Source organism: Lagenorhynchus albirostris, chromosome 2 (assembly GCF_949774975.1).
Source record: "Lagenorhynchus albirostris chromosome 2, mLagAlb1.1, whole genome shotgun sequence".
Taxonomy (NCBI): domain Eukaryota; kingdom Metazoa; phylum Chordata; class Mammalia; order Artiodactyla; family Delphinidae; genus Lagenorhynchus; species Lagenorhynchus albirostris.
In genome coordinates, this window is record NC_083096.1 from 180416621 (window position 1) to 180442897 (window position 26277).

The window sequence follows — 26277 nt, forward strand, 5'->3', positions numbered from 1 at the left end:
ATCCAAAATGTAAATTAGCAAGTAGCAGTAAGTGAAATAAAAATATAGTCCAGTTAAATGTCATGCTGTCATGTTAAACCCAGAGTCCCACAGTTAAATGAGGTTAGATGGTGACACTGAAAGTGCTAGGAAATTATCAGCTGTGCGGTTTCTATGGTGTGATGCTCCTCCATTCGGCCAACTCTGCTGAAGTTGGTGGAGGGGATCCCACAATTATCACAGGGAGAATGACTCTCAGGTGATGCTCAGAATTGGGGAGTAAATTCTGTAGATAACCCATGCATTTTTCTCCTTCTCTCTTGCTGCTTGCCCTGGTTGCTTTACTGACAATCACTGTGGGAGGCTGGGGAGGGAAATTTTTGAAATAATAAGTCTCATAATAACAGTTACTATTTTCTTGAGAACTATGTGCCAGGCATTGAACGAAGAATTTCATATTCATTGTTTCATTTAATCCTCACTAAATGAGGGTGGGGTACAGGGTTCCTGTATCTGTAAGGTATGGTTGGAAAAACTGAGATTTAGGGAGGTGAAGAAACTTGCCCAAGGTTGCGTGATGGCAGAGCCTAGATTCAATCCAAATCAGCCTGATAGTAAAGCTTGGACTCTTAACCGTGTGCTATACTCTACTATTCCCATTACATGGGGTGTGGGTGAGGGTTGATAAAATTGGGGCGTGGGTAGCAAATCAAAACCACAATGAGATACTTCACACCTACTTGGATGGCTATAATAAAAAAGTTTTTTGTTGTTGTTAAAAAAAAAACCCACAGAAAACCAACAAGTGGTAGCAAGGATGTGGAGAAATTGAAACCCTTGTACATTGCTGGTGGGAATGTAAAATGCTGCAGCTGCTGTGGGAGACAGTCTGGCAATTCCTCAAAAAGTGAAACAGGCTGACCACACAATGGAGCAATTCCACACCCAAGAGAACTGAAAACATACGTTCGTACAAAAACTTGTACACATATCTTCATAGCAGTGTTATTCGTAATAGTCAAAAAGTGGCAACGACCCATATGTCCATCAGCTGATGAATGGATGAACAAAATGTGGTAAATCTACAGAATGGAATAGTATTCAGCCCTAAAAAAGGAATGAAGTACTGATATGTACTACATCATGGAAGAACCTTGAAAATATTATGCTAAGTCAAAGAAGCCCAATACAAAAGACCAGCTGTCGTATGATCTATGTATATGAAATGTCCAGAACTGGCAAATTCATTGAAACAGAAAGCAGATTAGTGGCTACCAGCGGCTGGGGGCAGGGAGATTGAGGAGTGGCTGCTAATGGATATGGGGTTTCTTTTCGGACCAATGAAAATGTTTTGAAATTATATACTGGTGATGATTGCACAATGTAGTGAATACTAAAATCCACTGAAATGTACCCTTTAAAATGGTGACATTTATGTGAACTGTATGTTTTGTTTTGTTTTGTTTTTTAAAGGCAACTTCAGGTCAGATCTGGGATGTCCTTGAATACTGGACTATAGGGTCCAGGTTTTCTTCTGTGGACAACAGGGAGCCACTGAAAGTTTCTAAGGAGGTTGATGGCATCATAGGAGTCGTGGAGATGTGTAAGGTGCTCAGCACACAGCAAGTGTTTAATAAATATTTGCTCCCCTCCCCCTTCATCCCCCAATTCAAGACAAAGCCACCCTGTCTCCTGTGGAAAAAGAACTCTTCTGTTTGGATCCTAATAGAAAACCATCTGTTTTATTGAAAACCACTCTGGCTCTTGGCTCCCCGGTCATCTTCCTGAGGGCCTCTAGCCACTCAGTCCTGGGTGAGTTTTAGCATCTTGAAAGCAACCTCCTCCTCTTCCTCTCCTCTTATTCTTTCTTTCTTTTTTTTAAATTTGAAATAATGGTTTTCTAAAAGCCCTCATAGATCCTAACTTCACCCAATAAAGTCACCCGCCATATAAATTCTGTGCTTCCTTTGTCTCCAGTTCCCCTCCATTTCTTCCTCCTTCTTCCTCCATCTCACCCAGATAGCAAGGAACACAGTCAAAAGGAGTCAGGTCATCTTTGTTTCTAATCCTGGCTCCCCGTCCTGCTGATAATCTGGCTAGACTCATAGCTCAATGATCTTATTTGCATAATGCTGTCATATCATACGCATCCTCAACATCATATCAACACCTAGGGTTCATTTGCAACTAAGTCGCTTATCTGATGCCTGGTACATCAGCTGCAGTCAATAAGTTATAGCTATAGTATCACTATTATTATAGGGTTAAGGGGTAGTAATTGACAGGAGTGCTGACCTTTTTTTTTTGCACGGTACACGGGCCTCTCACTGCTGTGGCCTCTCCGGTTGTGGAGCACAGGCTCCGGACGCGCAGGCTCAGTGGCCATGGCTCACGGGCCCAGGCACTCCGCGGCACGTGGGATCTTCCCGGACCAGGGCACGAACCCGTGTCCCCTGCATCGGCAGGCGGACTCTCAACCACTGCGCCACCAGGGAAGCCTCTGACCTTTCTTTAGTAGAAGTGGGTTTCATCCTTCAAATCTCAAATATTTTAAGGATGCCTTAAAAGCTTTGACATGGAGAACTACTTTAAGTGACAAAATCTGTTTGCCAAAGTCATCTGAAAAATGCCCCAACGGCAGAGGGCTGCTTTTAGTATGAAGTGTGTTATTAAGTGGGGACAGAAGCTCTAGGGGACTTTGAGGTCAGCAAATATCAAGTGAACTACCTCACAGAGCTGTCTCTGGGGATTTCCCACGAGGCCCCGCCCCCGGGTGAGTCACCAAACTCCCCTCTTTGAGTCTTTGACCTGCAGCCCTTGTCAGCTGCAGAACCTCACTGCTCTGAAGATCAAGGAGTAGGAAAGTTCTCCACCATCCCTGCGATCTCAAGGTTTGTCCATTTGGGGCAGATAGATGGGGGGAAGCGAGGAGGGATGAGGATGAAGCTTTGTTCCCTTTGTACATATCTAGACCTTTTCCCTCCTAATTTCTAATAACTTTTATTCCATAGCCCGTTAAATAAGGATCAAGAACCTGGCCTATAGAGATTGTTGGACTCTTTAGTTTTCTGACTAGATGAGCTTTAAATCTCAAAATGAGCAGATACATGTCTATTAAGAAAATGTGATAATGAGTTGACCAAGGAGGTGTTTCAACATTTTAGCAACTAGGTGTTGAAATTCCACATGCTGTTTGGACAAAGGGAGAATAGTAATAATGAGATGTCTTCTCACTGAGCTGAACTGTTGGATGCCCCTGACGGATTCTCTCTTTAAGGACTATATTTCAGGGGCAACAAGCCACAGGCATTGTTGAAATCTAGATGCTAATGCTAGATATCTATGAAAGTCCCCAAAAGTTCTTGCTATTGTTATTTCTGCATTTCAGCAAAACATGTTGGAAAGTACACTCTTAGACTTTGGCAAATCTACAGAAAGCTATGTGTTGAGTCATGCTTCTCTTATCCTAGAAGTTTCTATGAATTTGCTACCTTTTCCATGGTATTCCATCATTAATTTTTCCTGCAGACCCTGAGTTATGATCGTGTAGAATTGTACAGATGATAGCTGAACTGTAGGTAATTCTGAAAGGAGAAACCACCTCATCCTAGGAAACTTTCACCTTTTGCAGAGTGGTACATGTGAAACCAGCTACTTTGATGAAAATTCTTTTGGAATCTGCTTGGCTAATACGTCTCTGCAAGATTTCATCATGGGAAATTGCTATTACAACATAGTGGCTACTGTGCTGTTGGTCATGAATTTCGAGAGGACAAGATCATTGCAGGATTTCTGCAGTAACTGTTCAGCGGGTAAGGACCAAATTAACATGTGTGCTTGATCTGTTCTGCTGAAAACATGGTTCAGTTAGTCTGGTAGTCAGGGCGTATGAGCTCTGTTTTAATGATTTTTTTAAAAAATTGAACTATAGCTGATTTACAATATTGTGTTAGTTTCAGGCATACGGCAAAGATATTTATATATATATGTATATTACAAGATATTGAATATAGTCCCCTGTGCTGTACAGTAGGTCCTTGTTGTTTATCTGTTTTATATACAGTGGTGTGTATCTGTTAATCCCAAACTCCTAATTTATCCCTCCCCCGCAATAATGATCTTTGATTCATTCATTTATAAGAACCTGCATTACATTTCTTGAACGCTACATCTTAGCTGTGTGAATGCAGGCTTGTCACTTAAACTCTTGTGCTCCAGCTTCATCATCTGGGGATGATATGAGAACCTATCTCATAGGATTGATTGCTGGGAGGATCCTATGATGGGCTTAGATCAGTGCACGGCACAGGGAAAGACCTCAACAAATGTTAGTTTTGTGTGTGCAGACAGTGCTCAGACTGGGGGGTGCAGCAGGGAATAAGCAAGTGGCAGGAGGCTTAACAGAGTGGGAAAAGGCAGACACCTTTCAATTGTAGTGTGCCAATAAAGGACATTGATCTCCTGAATCCAGTCACCGGTGTCCTGGATTAATCATGAGAAATCATTCTGTTTTATTCAATAGGTAAAGGAAACTATTTTCTTTCCATTGATTTTTTTGTTGCAATATCTATACTTTGTTATTTTTAATTCTGTGATTATGCTTAGGGCAATCTTTCAAATGGATAATTTAAAACAGTCAATCAACAAATAAAGTCTATCACTGTGGTACCTAGAAAACAAATCTTTGTTTCATATTCTGGTTTTCTTGTGAACCTCATAATGCTTTGGGTGATGATGGTCCATTGTCAAACATGTACAGCTCTTATCTACCCTTTTTAGGTACTTTCTGTGGGAAAAACAAGCATGAGCTTTGCACTCCTTGTCCTTCAAATAGTTTCTCCAGCACAAGTGGACAAAAGGCCTGTGACGTATGCAGGAAGTGTGAAGGTATGATTTAAAAGATATATTCTTCATCCAGATATGTGTTGGGAAGACAAGCTTTTATTCCCGAGTGTACTGATCTCTTTTGAAAATCTGAAGTGTCAGATAGGCTGGTTCCTCTGTTAATAGGAGGGTCCAGTAAAATAATTTACTGTAATAGCAACTATTGGTGGATTGAGCTTTTTAAATATTAGAGGAAATATTCATTAGACAAGAGAGAATTTTTTAATTAGCAAAAGGTAAAAAAGTCTTCTGTAGATATTTAAAAGTAAACTTTATACTCTGAGACCATTAGGACCATTCTAAGTAGAACAAGCATGGTTTTTATTGCAGAACATAAATTTGCTTCCTGGATTTGGAGATCAAGGGTATTATAACACTGGGGGACTTTGTAGGTGTTTTCAGGACCAAGAAAGCGTGTTCCTCCACCAGCAATGCAGAGTGTGAGTGTGTGCCGGGATTCTACTGCCTGGGAGAAGGATGTAACATGTGTGAAGAGGACTGTAAACAAGGTCAAGAATTAACAAAAGAGGGTAGGTTTCCTCTTCTATCTAGTGCCAATTTGTTGTCTAGTCATATGTTGTTAACTCTATTTTACAAAATAAAACGTAGATTTGTAGAACCTTTAAGTAATAGTAATGAACTGCTAAGTATCTGATATTTACAAAATTATTTCTCAATCAATGGAAATAATTTGAAATCACAACATTTGTTTTTCACCAGAACCATGCCTTTTCATGCATCCTATACATGCATATACAATACTCTATGTACAACTAGAATAAAAGCTTTAGTCGCATTAAGGTTTCATTTCAAGAAAAACTGTTGAACAATCTATGTAGATTGTATTCAGTTAATGACTTTATTATGGGATTATGTTCATCACAAACTATTCAAGAAGAATTATTCATCACTAATGAAATTCAGGAAGAATTGTTAGACAATCGGTACAGATTTTATTAAGTTAATGACTTTATTATTATGTGATCATGTTCATCACAGAGAAAGTTAAAAATGATTAAAATGCTTCCTTTTTTATTATTCCTTTAATTTTTACAAAAGGTTGTAAAGACTGTTCCTTTGGGACATTTAATGATCGGGAACATGGTGACTGTAAACCTTGGACAGAGTATGTATCATTTCTTTCTGCTTACAACATAAAGTATCTGGCTTAACTTTTCTAAAGACAAGGAATGTGATCACTGATGCTTTTTTAAACCTATCAAGTGTAGACATAGAATAACATGCAAATAGGTGGTATGGGAACAGTATGGGGTAATTGTGACTAGATTGCCAAAGTGGGCATTTTCTCCAAAAGTACTGCCCAGAGCAACGAGGTCAGATTTGCCAGTGGAACTTAGCTACTGTCTGCCCCAGGTGTTCTTCTGTGTCCTTCCAATCTCTTTGCTGCCTCTGACTTTCCCCCGGTGATCAACCCACCTTCAAGTGTTCAGTGCCAGCATTGATAATGATACAGAAGAGGGTAAAGTATGTTTCCTTCCCTCAAAAGCTTTAACATAGTCTTGGGGAAACAAGACTATCACAGGTAATAAAATAGCCAACAGTGTATTTTGTACACCTTTGTTCTTTTTGCATTTGATCTTCTTACTAGAAAATCATTTTTATCATTATTTTGCATTTACATTCTTATTGTGTGTTACAAAAGTATTGGTCCATAACAGATTAGAAAGTTGTTTTTGTTGTTTTTTGTTTGTTTGTCTTTTGACACAAATAGTTCAGAGCAGGGAAGTGAGTCTGCATGGACAGTGGGATCGAACTGGGTTTTGGAGAACAGGTGGGTTTGTTTTAGATAAAAAGAGGCAGGGGAAAGACACAGGACAATGATGATGGTGATGTGGACAATGATGATGGGTGGCTACCGTTTATAGGGAGTAAGTCAGGCACGTAGTGTCGTTTACTCTTCACAACAGCCCTGGGACATGTATATCTTATTTTTCAGATGAGAAAACTGAGGCTTAGAGCGATTTCCCAACTTGCCCAAGGTCATTCTACGAAGGGACCGAGCCAGGGCTCAAACCCTGGTCAGTCTGATGCCAACACATCAGACTGACCAGGAGTCTCCTAACTAGCCTGGGAGTTAGGAGCTCCTAACCCCAGGCTAACTTGTCTGTCCTTCCTATGTGCCAGAGATGGTCAAATATGCTTAAGAAGGTGGGGGTGAGAGACTAACCAGGCAACAGCCTGAAGTAAGCTGTCGTGGGACAGGACTCCCCAGCCTGGGAAGAAAGAAGAATCCAATTAGGTAGATAGAGTGGGATGAATTGTGGAGAGCCATGAAAGCCAAGTGAACATTGGTAGAAGCCCAGATGGTCAAGTAGAAGTTTTTCAAAATATCTTTGCTTTGCCTATGAACCCAGATCCACACATCTTTTTCACCAGAACTGCTTTCCTGGGTAGAAAATGTCAGTCTTTTTAATTAGAATGATCCGTACCTGAATTAATGATTTGAACTCTTTTCATTGGACCATCTAAGCTGTTCTTTGGATGGGAAGTCTGTCCTTGTGAATGGGACGAAGGAAAGCGATGTGGTATGCGGACCGGCATCAGCGGACTTCTCTCCAGGTGCATCCTCCACCATCACGCCTGCCCCTGGGGGAGAGCCAGGTAGCTGGTTTGTTGCTGTTAAATCGAATGTATGTGGCCATTCGGATTGGTGTCTAAGTCACTCCTGATGCCTTGCATCTCTGCCTCTAGCAGGCACCTCGACATGCCTTCCTTCTCTTACCCTGGCTTCAAGGGACCCATCCATTTCTTCGGGTGTTTCTTATTCACTCTGAATTCCACATTAGTAAGCAGAGCGAGGTGAGACTGCACCCAAACAGACACTACACCTTTGATAATGCCAAGTAATGGCGATTATAGAGTTCCATGTTTCCTATAGGCTAGAAAGGCCAAACCACTTAATTTCTGTGGGCTTCTAGGAAAATGACTAAGGTTGTAAAAAAAGTTTTCTTAACAAGCAGGCAAGTTTACTAAGATAGCTGGTGGGAGATGCCCAAGGCACGACTTCCCATGCTTAAGGGTTTACAAACGCAAATATAAATATCAGCATATTTGCAAACTTTTATTTTTGTCTGAATTTCTCTTTTTGTTCTGTTTTAAAGGTCACACCACCGGGATCATTATCTTCTTTCTTGCATTGACGTCGACTGCAGTGCTGTTCTTGGCGTCCTTCGTGGTGCTCCGTTTCTCTGTGGTTAAACAGGGCAGAAAGAAGCTTCTGTATATATTCAAACAACGTAAGAGGAACATAAAAGTGTTAGATATGAGCCTTTTTTTTAAAAAAAACTATTTATTTATTTATTTTTGGCTGCATTGGGTCTTCGTTGCTGCGCGCGGGCTTTCTCTAGCTGCGGTGAGCGGGGGCTACTCTTCATTGCGGTGCACGGGCTTCTCATTGCGGTGGCTTCTCTTGCTGCGGAGCACGGGCTCTAGGCTTGAGGGCTTCAGTAGTTGTGGCACATGGGCTCAGTAGCTGTGGCTCACGGGGTTAGTTGCTCCGCGGCATGTGGGATCTTCCCGGACCAGGACTCGAACCCGTGTCCTCTGCATTGGCAGGCGCATTCTTAACCACTGTGCCACCAGGGAAATTCATTATGAGCTTTTTGAGGCTAGGCTTTTTACAGTAGAAAGAGAAAGATGATTCGTTTTAAGTTACAGAAGCTAGGTTAGTATAGCACAGTGGTTATCAAGTGGGACAATTTGGCCCCCAAGGGGACATTTGGCAATGCCTGGAGACAGTTCTGGTGGTCACAGTCTAAGCGGTGGGGTAGGGAGTGCTTTGCTCCTGGCATCTAGTGAGTGGAGTTCAGCGATGCTGCTAAATTTCCTACAATACACAGGACGGCCCCACCACAAAGAGTTAGCCGTCCCCAGATGTCAGTGATGCTGACGTGGAGAAATCCTGGTGATGGCAGCACATAATCCAAAGGTTCCAGAAAAATGACCACTTTAAGTATGCTGCAGCCTTGGGCAACTGTGTGTGTGTGTGTGTGTGTGTGTGTGTGGCCACTCAGCTGTGGATACAGGACACTGACAAAGAGGAATCAAAAATAACGTTGCCCCATCTCGCACGTCTCCTCTGGCTGATGAATGGCCTTAACCTGAACTAGACCCACAGCTAGAAGAAGGCCTAGAGAACAAGAAGGGAGCTTAAAGTGGGTCTAATGAGATGAATTATTAGGACACGGATCTGGATTAAATGAGAAATTTCAATAATGGATGCCATTCATGAAGCCAGATAGTATTTCTATAAGGAACTGGGCAAGTGCCTGGCACAGGGTCAATACTCACTAAATGAACGCTATTAACATTTATTCCAAAAGGCTTAGAGATGGGGGCAATCTGCATTTTTCTTTTCTTTTCTTTCTTTTTTTTTTTTTTTCTTTTGTGGTACGGAGGGCTCTCACTGTTGTGGCCTCTCCCATTGCGGAGCACAGGCTCCGGACGCGCAGGCTCAGCGGCCATGGCTCATGGGCCCAGCCGCTCTGCAGCATGTGGGATCTTCCCGGACCGGGGCACGAACCCGTGTCCCCTGCATCGGCAGGCGGACTCTCAACCACTGCACCACCAGGGAAGCGCTGCATTTTTGTCTTTGTGGAGAACAGAACCATAGATAGCAGGCTAGACTTACTAAGAGGGATTCATGTATAGGAGGAGAGCTCTGTGATGTAGCCCAAGCCACCGTAAGACTAGAGAGTGTCAGTTTGTGGGTTGTTAAAAATATAGGAGGGGAAGTATTAGTAAAGTCTTATCTAAAGATGCAGTACACTAATTTGTATAAAGTTTCTTTCTGAAAACAATATAAAACTTTTGAACATTTTGAAATATACAGGAAAATGCATAGGCATAAAGTTTAACAAACTGTAAGACGAACACCTGTGTAACTCTACCCAGGTCAAGAAACAGAACATACTCTGCTCCCCGGAAGCGCTTCTTGTGTTCCTTCCAGATGAAAACCTTCCTTCCACTAGTGCTAACCACAACTAGATTCTTACGGTGTTCACTTCCTTGCTCTTATTTATAGTTTTGCTACCTAAGAACAGGGTTTAATTTAGTTGCTTGTGAACTTCAGACAAGTGGAATCACGCTGTATCTGTTCTACATTTTCCTTCCCCTTTTCACTCAACTTTGTATCTTTATGATTCATCCACGTGTGGCATTTATCTTTAGTTGATTTCCAGTGTTGAATACTCTTCTCCTGAATGACTGTATCATAGTTTGTTTACCCATCTTAATATTCCTGGACACTTGGGTTATTTCCAATTTGGGGCTCTTACAGACAGTGATATTTGAATATTTTTGTCTACGTATCTCAGTACACATAAGCACATGTTTCTGGTTTTGTTTTGTTTTTAACCTGGGAATAAAATTGCTGGGACATGAGGAATGTGTATCTTGGTCCTTAGTACTAGATTTACCAAACTGTTTTCCAGAATAATAGACCTCATTTACACTTTCACAGCAGCATATGAGAGTTCTTTTTGCTCCAACCCTTGCTACTACCTAGTGTCATCAGACTTCTTAATTTTTATCTGTCTGGTGGGTGTATAGTAGTATCTCGTGGTTTTAATTTGCATTTCCCTGATTACTAGTGAGATTGGACATCTTTTCATGTTATAGTGGTCATTTGGATTTCCTCTCTTGCAAAGTGCCTGATCTTTTGAGCCTTTTCCCACTGGGTTGTTTGTCCTTTTCTTATTAACCTATAGGAATGTTTTAGTCTACTGTTCATGTGCTGCAAATATATTTTCCGACCCTGTGGTTTGACTCTCTTTTTGAGGTCTTTGACTCTCTTTTTGAGGTCTAACCCTCTGATTTAAGCTTTAAGTTCTCACTGAAACCTCTGTTTTAAACAACTATCCCTCCCAGCTTTACCCCAATCTACAATAAAGGTCTTTATAAAATGATTTTCAAAAGTACTTATGAGTAATTAGTGAGTTTCAATGGAACAGTAATCCATTTAAAAAATTTTTAGGTTATTTTTAAAAACTTTCTATTTTGAAATAGGGATTCACAAGAAGTTGTAAAAACAGTACAGAAAAGTCTTATGTGCCACTCCTGGGGTTACATCGTACGTAACTACAGTACAATATCAAAACCAGGCAACTGACATTGGCACATGGCGTGTGTTTAGTTTACTGTATGTCATTTTATCACATGTGTAGTTTGGTGTAAACCACTAGCACAATCAAAATACAGAACTATTCCATCGCCACAAAGGTCTCCTCCTGCTAGTGTTTATACTCCAAACACTCCCTTTCCCCCACCATCCCTAACCCCTCATAACTACAGATATGTTTTCCATCTCTGTAATTTTGTCATTTCAAGAATGTTATATAAATAGTATCATACGATATATAAATGAATCATAAATAAGAGACCTTTTAAGACTGGCTTTTTCCCCTTAGCAAATGCCATTGAGATCCGTCTGAGTTGTGTTTCAAAAGTTGACTCTTTTTTATTGCTGACTAGTGTTGTAAGGTGAGGTTGTACCACAGTGTGTTTTACCATTCACCTATCGAGAGACAATTTGGTTGTTTCCAGTTTATGACTGTTACATTAGAGCTGCTATGAATAATCAAGTACAGATCGTGTGGACGTAAGTTTCCATATCTTTAAGATAAATGCCCAGGAGTGCAATTACTGGGTCATATGCTAAGTGTGTATTTAGTTTTTTAAGAAACTGCTAAACACTTTTCCAGAGGAGTTGTACCATTTAACATTCCACTAGCAACGTAGGAGAGTTTCTCCTCATCTTCACCAGCAGTTTGTATTGCAGCAATTTTTAATTTCAGCTGTTCTAATAGGTATGTACTGATATCTCACTGTGGTCTTAATTTGCCTTTCCCTAAGGGTTGAACATCTTTTCATGTACTTATTTCCCATCTGTATATCTTCTTCAGTGAAATGTTCCTTCATGTCTTTTACCCATTTTCTAACTGGACTCTTTGTTTTACTTTTGACATTTGAGAGTTTTTTATATCTCCTCGATATGAGTCCTTTATCAGATGTGAGGTTTGTAAGTATTTTCTCCCAGTCTGTAGCTTGCCTTTTCATCCTCTTCACATGATCTTCTGCAGATAAAAAGTGTTTAATTTTGATGAAGTCCGATCGGCCAATTTTTTTCATTTATGGGATTATGCCTAAGAACTCTTTACCAAGTCCTAGGTCCCAAAGATTTAGACTTTCTCCTATGTTATCTTCCAAATGTTTTATATTTAAATCTATGCTTCATTTTTAGTTAAGTTTTGTATAAGGTGTGAGAGTTTCAAGTCAATATTTTAAAATTATTTTTATTTTTTTTTTGCTGATGGGTGTCCAACAGCTTCAGCATCATTTATTGAGAAGATTATCCTTCCTCCATTGAATTGCTCTTGCACTTTTGTCCAAAATCGGTTGGCTGTACTTGTGTGGGGACTCTTTCTGGTTTCTCTCTTCTGTTCCACTGATATGTGTGCTTTACCTTCTGCCAATACCACACAGTCTTGGTTATGGTAGCTGTAAAACAGTCTTGAAATTGGGTATAGGGTAGAGTGAGTCCTCCCACGTTATTCTTCTTTTTCAAAATTGTTTTGGCTATTCTAGTTTGTTTGCATTTCTATACAAATTTTAGATAATCTTATCCCTATCTGCAAAAAGTCGGCTGGGATTCTGACAGCAATTGTGTTAAATCTGTATATCAATTCAGGGAGAATTGACATCTTTACTATGTTAACTATTCCTATCCATGAACACAGTATGTCTCTCCATTTAGGTATATTTTCTTTGATTTCTTTCATCAGCATTTTGTGGTTTTCAGCATACAAGTCCCACACATGTTTTGTTAAATTTAGGCCTTAGTATTTACATTTAACAATTGCAGATGATATGGTATCTTAAATTTGGTTTTGACGTGTTCATTGCTAGTATATAGAAATACAGTTGTTTTTTGTAGTTTGATTTTGTGTCCTGTGATTTTGCTGAACTTGCTTACTAGTTCTAGGTTATTTTGTAGATTCCTTGGGATTTTTTACATAGACTGTAGTGTCATCTGCAAAAAAAAAATAGCTTTATTTCTTTTCATTTCCTGTCTATATGCCTTTTATTTCTTTTCTTGCCTTATTATTCTGGCTAGAATGTCCAGTACTATGTTGAATAAGAGTGGCGAGAGGGAATATCTTCGCCTTGCTTCTAATCTTTGGGGAAAAGCATTCAGTCTTTCACCAGTAGGTATGATGTGAGCTACAGATTTTTAGTAGATATTCTTTATCAAGTTGAGAAAGTGTTCTGAAGATTTTTTTTTTTAAATCATGAATGAGGGTTGAATTTTGTCAGGTGCTTTTTTCTGTATCAATTGATTTGATTATGTGATTTTTGTTCTTTAGCCTGTTGAGATGATGAATGATATAGATTGATTTTTGAATTTCAAACTAGCCTTGAATCCCTGGACTAAACTCCACTTAGTCATGGTATATAATTATTTTTATATATGTCTGAATTCTCTTCACTAATATTTTGTTAAGAATTTTTGCAGATATATTCATGAGGAATATTGATCTGTGGTTTTGTTTTCTAGTACTGTCTTTGTCTGGTTTTGGTATCAGGGTAATATTGACTTCCTCAGATGAGACATGTTCCCTCTTCTGTTTTCTGGAAAAGGTTGTGTAGAATTGGTGTTAATTCTTCTTTAAATAGTTTATAGAATTCTCTAGTGAAATTATCTGAACCTGGAGCTTTCTTTTTGGAGCTCCTTAATTACAAATTCAATTGCCTTAATAATTACAGGGACTCAAGTTATTTGATCATACTGAGTGAATTGTGATAGTTTATGTTTTTTGAGGACTTGGTCCATTTCATCTAAGTTGTCAAATTTATGTGTTTAAGTTATTTATACTATTTCCTTACTATTTTCTGTTGTATGCAGGTCTGTAGTGATATCACCTACTGATATTGGTAATGTGTGTCTTCTCTCTTTTTTTTCTGAATAAGTCTTGATAGAGATTTGTCAATTTTATTGAACTTTTCAAAGAACCAGGTCTGTGTTTCATTGATTTGCTCTATTATTTTTCTGTTTTCAATTTCACTAGTTTCTGCTTTTACCTTTATTATTTCATTTCTTTTGCTTGCTTTGGATTTATTTTGTTCTTTTTCTATTCAGGTGGAAGCTTATGTTATTGGTTTGAGACATTTTCTCTTTCTTTTTTTTTTAATGATATAATGACCATTTCCAAGGTTAGTGCTTTATTTTTATTTATTTTTTTCATGGGGGGATTATATTTTTTTAATTTAATTAATTAATTAATTTTTTGCGGTACGCAGGCCTCTTACTGTTGTGACCGCTCCCGTTGTGGAGCACAGGCTCCGGATGCGCAGGCTCAGCAGCCATGGCTCAAGGGCCCAGCCACTCCGTGGCATGTGGGATCTTCCCGGACCAGGGCACGAACCCGTGTTCCCTGCATCGGCAGGTGGACTCTCAACCACTGCACCACCCGGGAAGCCCTATTTATTATTTTATACAGCAGGTTCTTATTAGTCATCAATTTTATACACATCAGTGTATACATGTCAATCCCAATCTCCCAGTTCATCACACCACCTCCCCCCACGCAGCCGCTTTCCCCCCTTGGTGTTCATACGTTTGTTCTTTACATCTGTGTCTCAATTTCTGTCCTGAAAACTGGTTCATCTGTACCATTTTTCTAGGTTCCACATATATGCATTAATATACGATATTTGTTTGTCTCTTTCTGACTTACTTCACTCTGTATGACAGTCTCTAGATCCATCCACGTCTCTACAAATGACCCAATTTCATTCCTTTTTATGGCTAATATTCCATTGTATATATGTACCACATCTTCTTTATCCATTCATCTGTCGATGAGCATTTAGGGTGCTTCCACAACCTGACTATTGTAAATAGTGCTGCAATGAACATTGGGGTGTATGTGTCTTTTTGAATTATGGTTTTCTCTGGGTATATGCCCAGTAGTGGGATTGCTGGATCATATGGTAATTCTATTCTTAGTTTTTTAAGGAACCTCCATACTGCTCTCCATAGTGGCTGTATCAATTTACATTCCCACCAACAGTGCAAGAGGGTACCCTTTTCTCCACACCCTCTCCAGCATTTGTTGTTTGTAGGTTTTCTGATGATGCCCATTCTAACTGGTGTGAGGTGATACCTCATTGTAGTTTTGATTTGCATTTCTCTAATAATTAGTGATGTTGAGAAGCTTTTCATGTGCTTCTTGGCCTTCTGTTTTGTCTTCTTTGGAGAAATGTCTATTTAAATCTTCTGCCCATTTTTGATTGGGTTGTTTGTTTTTTTAATATTGAACTGCATGTGATGTTTATATATTTTGGAGATTAATCCTTTGTCCATTGATTCATTTTGCAAATATTTTCTCCCATTTTGAGGGTTGTCTTTTCATCCTGTTTATGGTTTCCTTTGCTGTGCAAAAGCTTTTAAGTTTCATGAGGTCCCATTTCTTTATTTTTGTTTTTATTTCCATTACTCTAGGAGGTGGGTCAAAAAAGATCTTGCTGTGATTTATGTCAAAGAGTGTTCTTCCTATGTTTTCCTCTAAGAGTTTTATAGTGTCCGGTCTTACATTTAGGTCTCTAATCCATTTTGAGTTTATTTTTGTGTATGGTGTTAGGGAGTGTTCTAATTTCGTTCTTTTACATATAGCTGTCCAGTTTTCCCAGCACCACTTATTGAAGAGACTGTCTTTTCTCCTTTGTATATCCTTGCCTCCTTTGTCCTAGATTAGTTGACCATATGTGCGTGGGTTTATCTCTGGGCTTTCTATCCTGTTCCATTGATCTATGTTTCTGTTTTTGTGCCAGTATCATACTGTCTTGATTACTGTAACTTTGTAGTATAGTCTGAAGTCAGGGAGTCTGATTCCTCCAGCTCCGTTTTTTTCCCTCAAGACCACTTTGACTATTAGGGGTCTTTTGTGTCTCCACACAAATTTTAAGATTTTTTGTACTAGTTCCGTAAAAAATGCCATTGGTAATTTGATAGGGATTGCAATGAATCTGTAGATTGCTTTGGGTAGTATAGTCATTTTCACAATATTGATTCTTCCAATCCAAGAACATGGTATATCTCTCCATCTGTTGGTATTATCTTTAATTTCTTTCATCAGTGTCTTATAGTTTTCTGCATACAGGTCTTTTGTCTCGTTAGGTAGGTTTATTCCTAGGTATTTTATTCTTTTTGTTGCAGTGGTAAATGGGAGTGTTTCCTTAATTTCTCTTTCAGATTTTTCATCATTAGTATATAGGAATGCATGAGATTTCTGTGCATTAATTTTGTATCCTGCAACTTTACCAAATTCATTGATTAGCTCTAGTAGTTTTCTGGTGGCATTTTTTTTTTTTTTTTTTTTTTTGTGGTACGCAGGCCTCTCACTGCTGTGGCCTCTCCCGTTGAGGAGCACAGCCTCCGGACCCACAGGCTCAGCGGCCATGTCTAATGGGCTTAGCCACTCCGCGGCATGTGGGATCTTCCCGGACCGGGGCATGAACCCATGTCCCCTGCATCGGCACGCGGACTCTCAACCACTGCGCCACCACTGAAGCCCTGGTGGCATCTTTAGATTTCTCTATGTATAGTATCATGTCATCTGCAAAGTGGCAGTGTTGTTTCTTCTTTGCTGATTTGGGTTCCTTTTATTTCTTTTTCTTCTCTGATTGCCATGGCTAGGAATTCCAAAACTATGTTGAATAATAGTGGTGAGAGTGGACATCCTTGTCTTGTTCCTGATCTTAGAGGAAATGCTTTCAGTTTTTCACCATTGAGAATGATGTCTGCTGTGTGTTTCTCATATATGGCCTTTAATATGTTGAGGTAGGTTCCCTCTATGCCCACTTTATGGAGAGCTTTTATCATAAATGGGTGTTGAATTTTGTCGAAAGCTTTTTCTGCCTCTATTGAGATGATCGTATGGTTTTTATTCTTCCATTTGTTAATATGGTGTATCACATTGATTGATTTGCATATATTGAAGAAGGCTTGCATCCCTGGGATAAATCCCACTTGATCGTGGTGTATGATCCTTTTAATGTGTTGTTGGATTCTGTTTGCTAGTATTTTGTTGAGGATTTTTGCATCTATATTCATCAGTGATATTGGCCTGTATTTTTCTTTTTTTGTGACATCTTTGGTTTTGGTATCAGGGTAATGGTGACCTCATAGAATGAGTTTGGGAGTGTTCCTTCCTCTGCAATTTTTTGGAAGAGTTTGAGAAGGATGGGTGTTAGCTCTTCTCTAAATGTTTGATAGAATTCACCTGTGAAGCCACCTGGTCCTGGACTTTTGTTTGTTGGAAGATTTTTAATCACAGTTTCAATTTCATTCCTTGTGATTGGTCTGTTCATATTTTCTATTTCTTCCTGGTTCAGTCTTGGAAGGTTATACCTTTCTAAGAATTTGTCCATTTCTTCCAGGTTGTCCATTTTATTGGCATAGAGTTGCTTGTAGTAGTCTCTTAGGATGCTTTGTATTTCTGTTGTGTCTCTTGTAACTTCTCCTTTTTCATTTCTAATTTTATTGATTTGAGTCCTCTCCCTCTTGATGAGTCTGGCTAATGGTTTATCAATTTTGCTTATCATCTCAAAGAACCAGCTTTTAGTTTTATTGATCTTTGCTGTTGTTTTCTTTGTTTCTATTTCTTTTATTTCTGCTCTGATCTTTATGATTTCTTTCCTTCTGCCAACTTTGGGTTTTGTTTGTTTTTCTTTCTCTAGTTCCTTTAGGTGTAAGGTTAGATTGTTTATTTGAGAGTTTTCTTGTTTCTTGAGGTAGGCTTGTATAGCTATAAACTTCCCTCTTAGAACTGCTTTTGCTGCATCCCATAGGTTTTGGATCGTCGTGTTTCATTGTCATTTGTCTCTAGGTAATTTTTGGTTTCCTCTTTGATTTCTTCAGTGATCTCTTGGATATTTAGTAACGTATTGTTTAGCCTCCATGTTTTGTGTTTTTTACGGTTTTTCCCTGTAATTGATTTCTAATCTCTTAGCGTTGTGGTCAGAAAAGATGCTTGATATGATTTCAATTTTCTTAAATTTACTGAGGCTTGATTTGTGCCCTAAGATGTGATCTATCCTGGAGAATGTTCCATGCACACTTGAGAAGAAAGTGTAATCAGCTGTTTTTGGATGGAATGTCTTATAAATATTAATTAAATCTATCTGGTCTATTGTGTCATTTAACGCTTCTCTTTCCTTATTTATTTTCATTTTGGATGATCTGTCCATTGGTGTAAGTGAGGTGTTTCAGTCCCCCACTATTATTGTGTTACTGTTGATTTCCTCTTTTATAGCTGTTAGCAGTTGCCTTATGTATTTAGGTGCTCCTATGTTGGGTGCATATATATTTATAATTGATATATCTTCTTCTGAGATTAATTCCTTGATCATTATGTAGTGTCCTTCCTTGTCTCTTGTAAGATTCTTTATTTTAAAGTATATTCTATCTGATATGAGTATTGCTACTCCAGCTTTCTTTGGATTTCCATCTGCATGGAATACCTTTTTCCATCCCCTCACTTTCAGTCTGTATGCGTTCCTAGTTCTGAAGTGAGTCTCCTGTAGACAGCACATAGATGGATCTTGCTATTCAACAAGCCTGTGTCTTTTGGTTGGAGCATTTAATCCATTCACATTTAAGGTAATTATCGATATGTATGTTCATATGACCATTTTCTTAATTGTTTTGGGTTTGTTTTTGTAGGTCCTATTCTCTTGTGTTTTCGACTTAGAGAAGTTTCTTTAGCATTTGTTGTAGAGCTGGTTTGGTGGTGCTCAATTCTCTTAGCTTTTGCTTATCTGTAAAGCTTTGATTTCTCCATCAAATCTGAATGAGATGCTTTCTGCGTAGAGGAATCTTGGTTGTAGGTTCTTCCCTTTCATCACTTTAAGTATATCATGCCACTCCCTTCTGGCTTGTAGAGTTTCTGCTGAGAAATCAGCTGTTAATCTTATGGGAGCTCCCTTGTATGTTATTTGTCGTTTTTCCCTTGCTGCTTTCAATAATTTTTCTTTGTCTTTAATTTTTGCCAGTTTGAGTACTATGTGTCTCAGCGTGTTTCTCGTTGGGTTTATCCTGTATGGGACTCTCTGCACTTCCTGGCCTTGGGTGGCTATTTCCTTTCCCATGTTAGGGAAGTTTTTGACTATAATCTCTTGAAATATTTTCTCTGGTCCTTTCTCTCTCTCTTCTCCTTCTGGAACCCCTATAATGTGAATGTTTTTGCGTTTAATGTTGCCCCAGAAGTCTCTTAGGCTGCCTTCATTTCTTTTCATTCTATTTTCTTTATTCTGTTCTATGGCAGTGAATTCCACCATTCTGTCTTCCAGATCACTTATCCGTTCTTCTGCCTCAGTTATTCTTCTATTGATTCTTTCTACTGTAGCTTTCATTTCACTTATTGTATTGTTCATCTCTGTTTGTTTGTTCTTTATTTCTTCTAGGTCTTTGTTAAACATTTGTTAAACATTTGTTAAACATTGCATCTTCTCGATCTTTGCCTCCATTCTTTTTCCGAGGTCCTGGATCATCTTCACTATCATTATTCTGAGTTCTTTTTCTGGAAGGTTGACTATCTCCATTTCGTTTAGTTGTTTTTCTGGGGTTTTATCTTGTTCCTTCATCTGGTACATAGCCCTCTGACTTTTCATCTTGTCTATCTTTCTGTGAATGTGGTTTTCCTTCCACAGGCTGCAGGACTGTAGTTCTTCTTGCTTCTGCTGTCTGCCCTCTGGTGGATGAGGCTATCTAAGAGGCTTGTGCAAGTTTCCTGATGGGAGGGACTGGTGGTGGGTAGAGCTGACTGCTGCTCTGATGGGCAGAGCTCAGTAAAACTTTAATCCACTTGACTGCTGATGCATGGGGCTGGGTTCCCTCCCTGTTGGTTGGTTGGCCTGAGGCAACCCAACACTGGAGCCTACCTGGGCTCTTTGATGGGGCTAGTGACAGACTCTTGGAGGGCTCATGCCAAGGAGTACTTCCCAGAACTTCTGCTACTAGTGTCCTTGTCCCCCTGGTGAGCCACAGCCACCCCCCACGTCTGCAGGAGACCCTCCAACACTAGCAGGTAGGTCTGGTTCAGTCTCCTATGAGATCACTGCTCCTTCCCTGGGTCCCGATGCACACACAACTTTGTGTGTGCCCTCCAGGAGTGGAGTTTCTGTTTACCCCAGTCCTGTCAAAGTACTGCAATCAAATCCCACTGGCCTTCAAAGTCTTATTCTCTAGGAATTCTTCCTCTCGTTGCCAGACCCCCAGGTTGGGAAGCTGACGTGGGACTCAGAACCTTCACTCCAGTGGGTGGACTTCTGTGGTATAAGTGTTCTCCAGTCTGTGAGTCACTCACCCAGCAGTTATGGGATTTGATTTTACTGTGATTGCACCACTCCTACCATCTCATTGTGGCTTCTCCTTTGTCTTGTATGTGAGGCATCTTTTTTGATGAGTTCCAGTGTCTTCCTGTCGATGATTGTCCGGCAGCTACTTGTGATTCTGGTGTTCTCACAAGAAGGAGTGAGCGCAGGTCCTTCTACTCCGCCATCTTGGTTCCGAACCTTGAGACTTTTTGTCTTTCTAATATAAGAACTTCACAATATAAATTTCTTTCTCTGTACTGAATTAGCTGCATCCACACATTTTGATATGTTGTTTTTTTCATTTTCATTCAGTTTGGTGTATTTTTTGTTTTTCTCTTGATTATTTAAAAGTGTGTTTTTCAGTTTCCAAGTTTTTGGTGATTTTCTTATTTTCTTTCTGCTGTTGATGTGTATTTTAATTCCACTATAATAAGAGGACACTCTCTGTATGATTTCTTTTAAATTTTCTGAGGTTTGGTTCATGGTCCAGGTTACTGTCTATCTTGGTCTCTGTTCTATAGACACTTGAAAAGATGGGTGGAGTGTTCTTAAATATTGATTTGATCCTGTTGATTGATGATGTTGTTGAGTTCTTCTATATCCTTGCTGATTTTCTGTCAAGTTTTTCTATCAACTCTTGGGAGAAGGCCATTTAATTCTTCAAATATAATTCTGGATTTGTATATTTCTCATTTCAGTTTTGTCAGTTTTGTTTCACCTATTTTGTAGCTCTGTTGCTTGTTGTATACATATTTAGTACTGCTATGCCTTCTTGGTGAATTAACTCTTATAATTATGTAAGGTCCCTCTCTATGTCTGGTTTTCTTTGCTCTGAAGTCTACTTTATCTGATAGTAATACAGCCACTCCTGCTTTTTTAAAAATTAATAATATACATGGTATATCTTTTTCCATCCTTTTACTTTCAACCTTCCCACATTTTTATATTTGAAGTGAATTTCTTATAGACTACATACAATGGTCACACTACTAACTTCTATCTTTTGATTGGTACATTTAAACAATGTACATTTATTGTAATTATTTATATGATAGGGCTCAATATGTTATTTTATTTTTTGTTTTCTGTTTACTTTCTCTGGCTTTCATTTCTCTGTTTTCTTTTTCTGCATTCCTGTGGATTACTTGAACATTTTTTAGAATTCCATTTTGATTTATCTTTTTTTTTTTTTTTTTTTTTTTTTTTGCGGTACACGGGCCCCTCACTGCTGCAGCCTCTCCCATTGTGGAGCACAGGCTCTGGACGTGCAGGCCCAGCAGCCATGGCCCACGGGCCCAGCTGCTCCGTGGCACGTGGGATCCTCCTGGACCGGGGCACGAACCCGTGTCCCCTGCATCAGCAGGCAGACTCTCAACCACTGCGCCACCAGGGAAGCCCTCTTTATATTTTTCGAGCATATCTCTGTATAGCTCTTGTGTGGTTGCTCTAAGTATCATACATATTTATATAGACTACATCAACATTTTAACAGTTTGAAAAAAGTATAGAAATCTTACCTCCTTTTACATCCTTTTAACCTCTTCCAATTTATAATATACTTGCCTAAAATATTTCTGCTACATGCTTTGAGAACCATCTTAGTGTTATAATTTTTGCTTCAACCATCAAACATAATTTAGAAAACTCAAGAGAAAGAAAGTTTATTTTATTTACCCATATATTTGCTCATTCTGTTGTTCTTTCTTCCTTCCTGATGTTCCAAGATACCTTTTTTTTAATCATCTCTCTTCTGTTCAGAGAATTTTCTTGAGCCATTCTTTTAGGGTAGGCTTTCTTTTGTCTGAAAATTTCTTGATTTCCCTTTCACTCCTGAAAGATATTTTCACTGGATATAGAATTTGGGCTTGAGAGTTCTTTTCTTTCAGCACTTGAAAAATGTTGTGCTACTTCTTCTGGCCTGCCTGGTTTCTGGTAAGAAATTCACTGTCATTCAATTTGTTTTTCCCCTATAAGTGATGTGTTGTTTCTCGCTGGCTGCTTTCAAGATTTCTTTCTTTCTTTTTTTTTTTTTTTCTTTTTTTGGTTTTTCGTTTTCCAAACTTAAACTACAATGTATCTTGGTGTGGATTTCTTTGGATTATCCTGTTTAGCATTCACTTAGCTTCCTGAATCTGTAGATTTATGACTTTTTCCAGATTTGGGAAATTTTTGGCCATTATTCCTTCAAATACTTTTTCAGCCCTACTCTCTTTCTCTTCTTCCTCAAGGACTCCAATGACATGATATTAAGTTTTTTTGGCTATAGCCCCACATGTCTCTGAGGCTTTGTTCATTTCTTCCCCCAGTCTTTTCTCTCTGTTGTTCACATTGGGTAATGATTCTTTCCTTTGTCTTCTCCATTCTTGTGCTGAGCCCATTTATTGATATTTTACATTTTGGTTATTGTAATTTTTCAGTTCTAAAATTGTCACCTGGTTCTTTTTTAAAATTTTCTTTTCTTTTTTTAATTTGTTTCAAGTGTGTTCCCAATTGCTTGTTGAAGCTTCTTTTTTTTTTACCATGCCACGCAGCTTGTGGGATCTTAGTTCCCCCAACCAGGGATTGAACTTGGGCCCTCAGCAGTGAAACTGCTGAGTCCTAGCCACTGGACCATCAGGGAATTCCGTGAGGCATATTTATGATGGCTGCTTTAACGTCCTTGCCAGATAACTCTAACATCTATATCACCTAGATGCTAGCATCTGTTGCCTTTTCTTATTCAAGTTGAGATCTTCCTGGTTCTTAGAATGACAAGTGATTTTTTTAAAAATTGAAACCTAGACATTGGCTATGATGTTATCAGACTTTAGATATAATTTAAAGCTGGTGTTTATTCAGGGTTCTTCTAACACCACTCTGGCAGAGGAAGGAGGATGCTGCCAGGTGGAGGTGGAAGTCCAGGTTCTATACTAGACCTCCTGGGGGTGGTAGATCCTTGTTATTGCTCCCCACTAAGCTCCCACTGATACTACCCTGTCTGGGATGAGGAAAGATACTTTGTTCCTGCTCCCCACATGGTTTCCACTGACACTGAATGGGTGGGGGGTGGGGTGGCCTTGTTACTGTTGAGTGGTGGTGAAATCCTAGCTCTCCCCTCGGACTCCTCTGATGCTGCCCCAATGAGGATGTGGCAGTGAGCCTTGATAGAGCTTGGCAAGGGTGTAAGTCTATGCTCTCTACTGTGTCTTTAGTGGTGTGCTTGGGTGTGGGTCCATGGTTTTTTTTGCTAGAGTAGAGCTGTGATTATCTAAAAGCTTTTAGTCTTGTTACTCTGCTCTTTTCCTGGTTTCATAGCTAGAGAGATCAGACTTTTCTTGGGGCATTTTTTTTTTATTAGCCTACTTCTCCAGTTCCCAGTCTGGGACATGTGAAACAGAGAGAATACTCAGGGAACTCAAGGCCATATTTCTCCTTGGGTTCCAAGCTCCTTAACTGGTCTGCTTTCTTGCCACCTTTCAGATTCCTCTTATGTTTGTTATACATAAAACGTCCAGCCTTTTCAGCAATACTTGGCAGGAAGAATAGGGAAAAGTATGACTACTGTATCTTTCCAGAAGCAGATTTCCATTTAAAAATTCATCTTTGATGCTATTTCAAAGGAAAAGAATATCTCATTGGTATTCCTGGATGTCTTGCCAGGTTTTCATAAATTCTTGGAGATAGTGTGCTTGTTGGGTTTTGGTTATTTTTTATTTTTTATAGTAACAAGCAAGTAAAATTTGGGTAGGATCTTTTGCTTTGACAGGGTATAAAAATAATTTATATTTACTGGTGGGCTTGGGTGTGGGGATATAGTTATATATGTGTGTATGTGTATATATATATATATGTATATATATATAATTTAATATATATTTTAGGATTGAAAGTTGCTCGGCAATAACACAAATACTATACACTACCATGTAAATGAAAGTCTGGAAGCTAGTGCACAAATCAGTTCTTTACTTACTAATTGATGGAAGCAGTGGGAGTAACTTTAAAATCTCGATGCCATAAGCATTTCATTCAAAAGAAGCCATCTAATGTGTAATCTAAGTAACCCTCAAGACTAAAACATGTGCTGCTGAATTGAAACTACAGTTACGTTTGGCACATGACTAACTTTATGCTATAATGATTCATGCTCAAGACTGTTTTTAGCCTTTGTAGACAATAAAGAAACTAGTATTTTTCAGGACCAATAAAAAAGTATTTGGTAAAACAAAAAAAAAATCTTAATCCTGAAAAAACGTTTATACTTGCTATTACCTCTCTTGCTGATGAGGTGGTTCAAACTGAAGTTGAAAATGTTTGCTGCTGAGAGATGTTCTGCAAATGGGATTTATGGAAAATGAATGTTAAATGATTCAAACAGACAACAAAAGATAACTCTCTTTTAAATTACTTTTAGCATTTATGAGACCAGTACAAACAGCCCAAGAGGAAGATGCCTGCAGTTGCCGGTTTCCAGAAGAAGAGGAAGGAGTGTGTGAACTGTGAAGAGGAAATCCACAGATGTGTTGGAACTCTCTTGAGAAGAATCACAGGAGAAATATGAGGGATCCCACTACCGTACCTTTCAAATTTAAAAACTCCATACTGGATAATACCAACGGTTACCCTAACAAGTTTTTTTTTCTAAATGCTAACGACTTGGCCTTTCAAGATGTACCACTTTTAACAGAACAGAAAAATGGGACAGAAATGGTGGTAAAAGTGATATTTTCTAGATACTGCTTAAGAGGTTTGGGCTAGTTTTCTTGAAATCCAAAGAGAATTATATTTTAAATTTAATCATGTAGGCCAATCGTGCAGCTAAAATTATAATCAAAATCAATTCTTTTTTTTTTTTTTGGTGCTAATATGACATATGGCAATAGCCATAAGATGCAGGCACTATCCCCCATCAAATTTTCCATGGGTTCAATCGTTCAACACAAGACATCCTCCATTGTCAGGGGGGAATGAGGACAGTCATCATCATTGCCCAAGTTTGGGGTCAAGAGCAAAAAACTAAAAAATAACAGACCTTGGGACTTCCCTGGTGGTCCAGTGGTTAAGACACCTCACTCCCAATGCAGGGGGCACAGGTTCAATCCCAGGTCAGTGAACTAAGAGCCTACATGCTGCACAATGTGGCCAAAACCAAACAAACAAACAAATGAACAAAAGAAGAAAAAGCAGACCTTGAGGAACAGTTTTGGAAAGAGTCAAATGTCCCTGCATATCCTTGGTCCTCTCCATCTTCCCATCTTCTGCCTTTGTCCTACTCCCCTCTGAGCCACAGCTTACTTTTTATTTTATTCTTAAAAACTTTAGCAGTAATATTTTATATACATAAACTAGCAAATGAAACAGGAGTGAAGACCCGTGAACACATAGCCCAACCCGAGCGCTAGAGCAGGAGTTGCCAAACTCCCATGGGCCAAATCTGAGATGCCATGTGCCTTCATATAGTTTATGAGCTAAGAATGGTTTTACATGTTTAAATAATCAGAAACAAATCAGAATAAGAATAATACCTCATGACGCATACAATTATCTGAAATTCAAATTTCAGAGTCCATAAGTAGTTTTCCTGGAGCACACAAGGCACCCTCAGGTGGCCTTTGCATCGCAACAGCAGAGTTGAGTAGCTGTGACAGAGATTGTATGGCCCACAAAACCTAGAATATTTAATAAGTGACCCTTTATAGGGTCAAAGTCAGGATCAGAGCATCCATCTGTGTGCTGCTTCCCTCCCTCATCTCCTGTCTACCTCCCCACCCCAACTCCAGGCAACTTCTCACAGGAATGTTGTCTCTCATTCCCTTGCTTAAAAGAAAATCACGTATCATATAATTATGTACCCCACAACTATTTTAATTAGTTTTGTTTGTTTTTGAGCTTTATGAACATGGTATTGTGCTGTATGGAGACTTGTGCTTTAATCACTCAGAAGTATATTTGTAAGCCATTCATGTTATTGTGTGTAGCTAGCTAGAATGCATTCATTTTGACTGCGGTACAGCTTTGCAAATATACCATTATTTATCA

The 26277-nt window shown here is 39.0% G+C and overlaps 1 protein-coding gene across 1 annotated transcript; it reads left to right on the plus strand.

Moving 5' to 3' along the window:
* The first annotated feature begins 3691 nt into the window (after positions 1-3691).
* Positions 3692-24741, plus strand: TNFRSF9 (TNF receptor superfamily member 9). Its single transcript, XM_060142832.1, has 7 exons — positions 3692-3791; positions 4759-4866; positions 5256-5393; positions 5923-5989; positions 7355-7485; positions 7986-8120; positions 24653-24741. The coding sequence occupies exons 1-7, from the start codon at positions 3692-3694 to the stop codon at positions 24739-24741; spliced, it is 768 nt and encodes a 255-aa protein (XP_059998815.1).
* The last annotated feature ends 1536 nt before the right edge of the window (positions 24742-26277 follow it).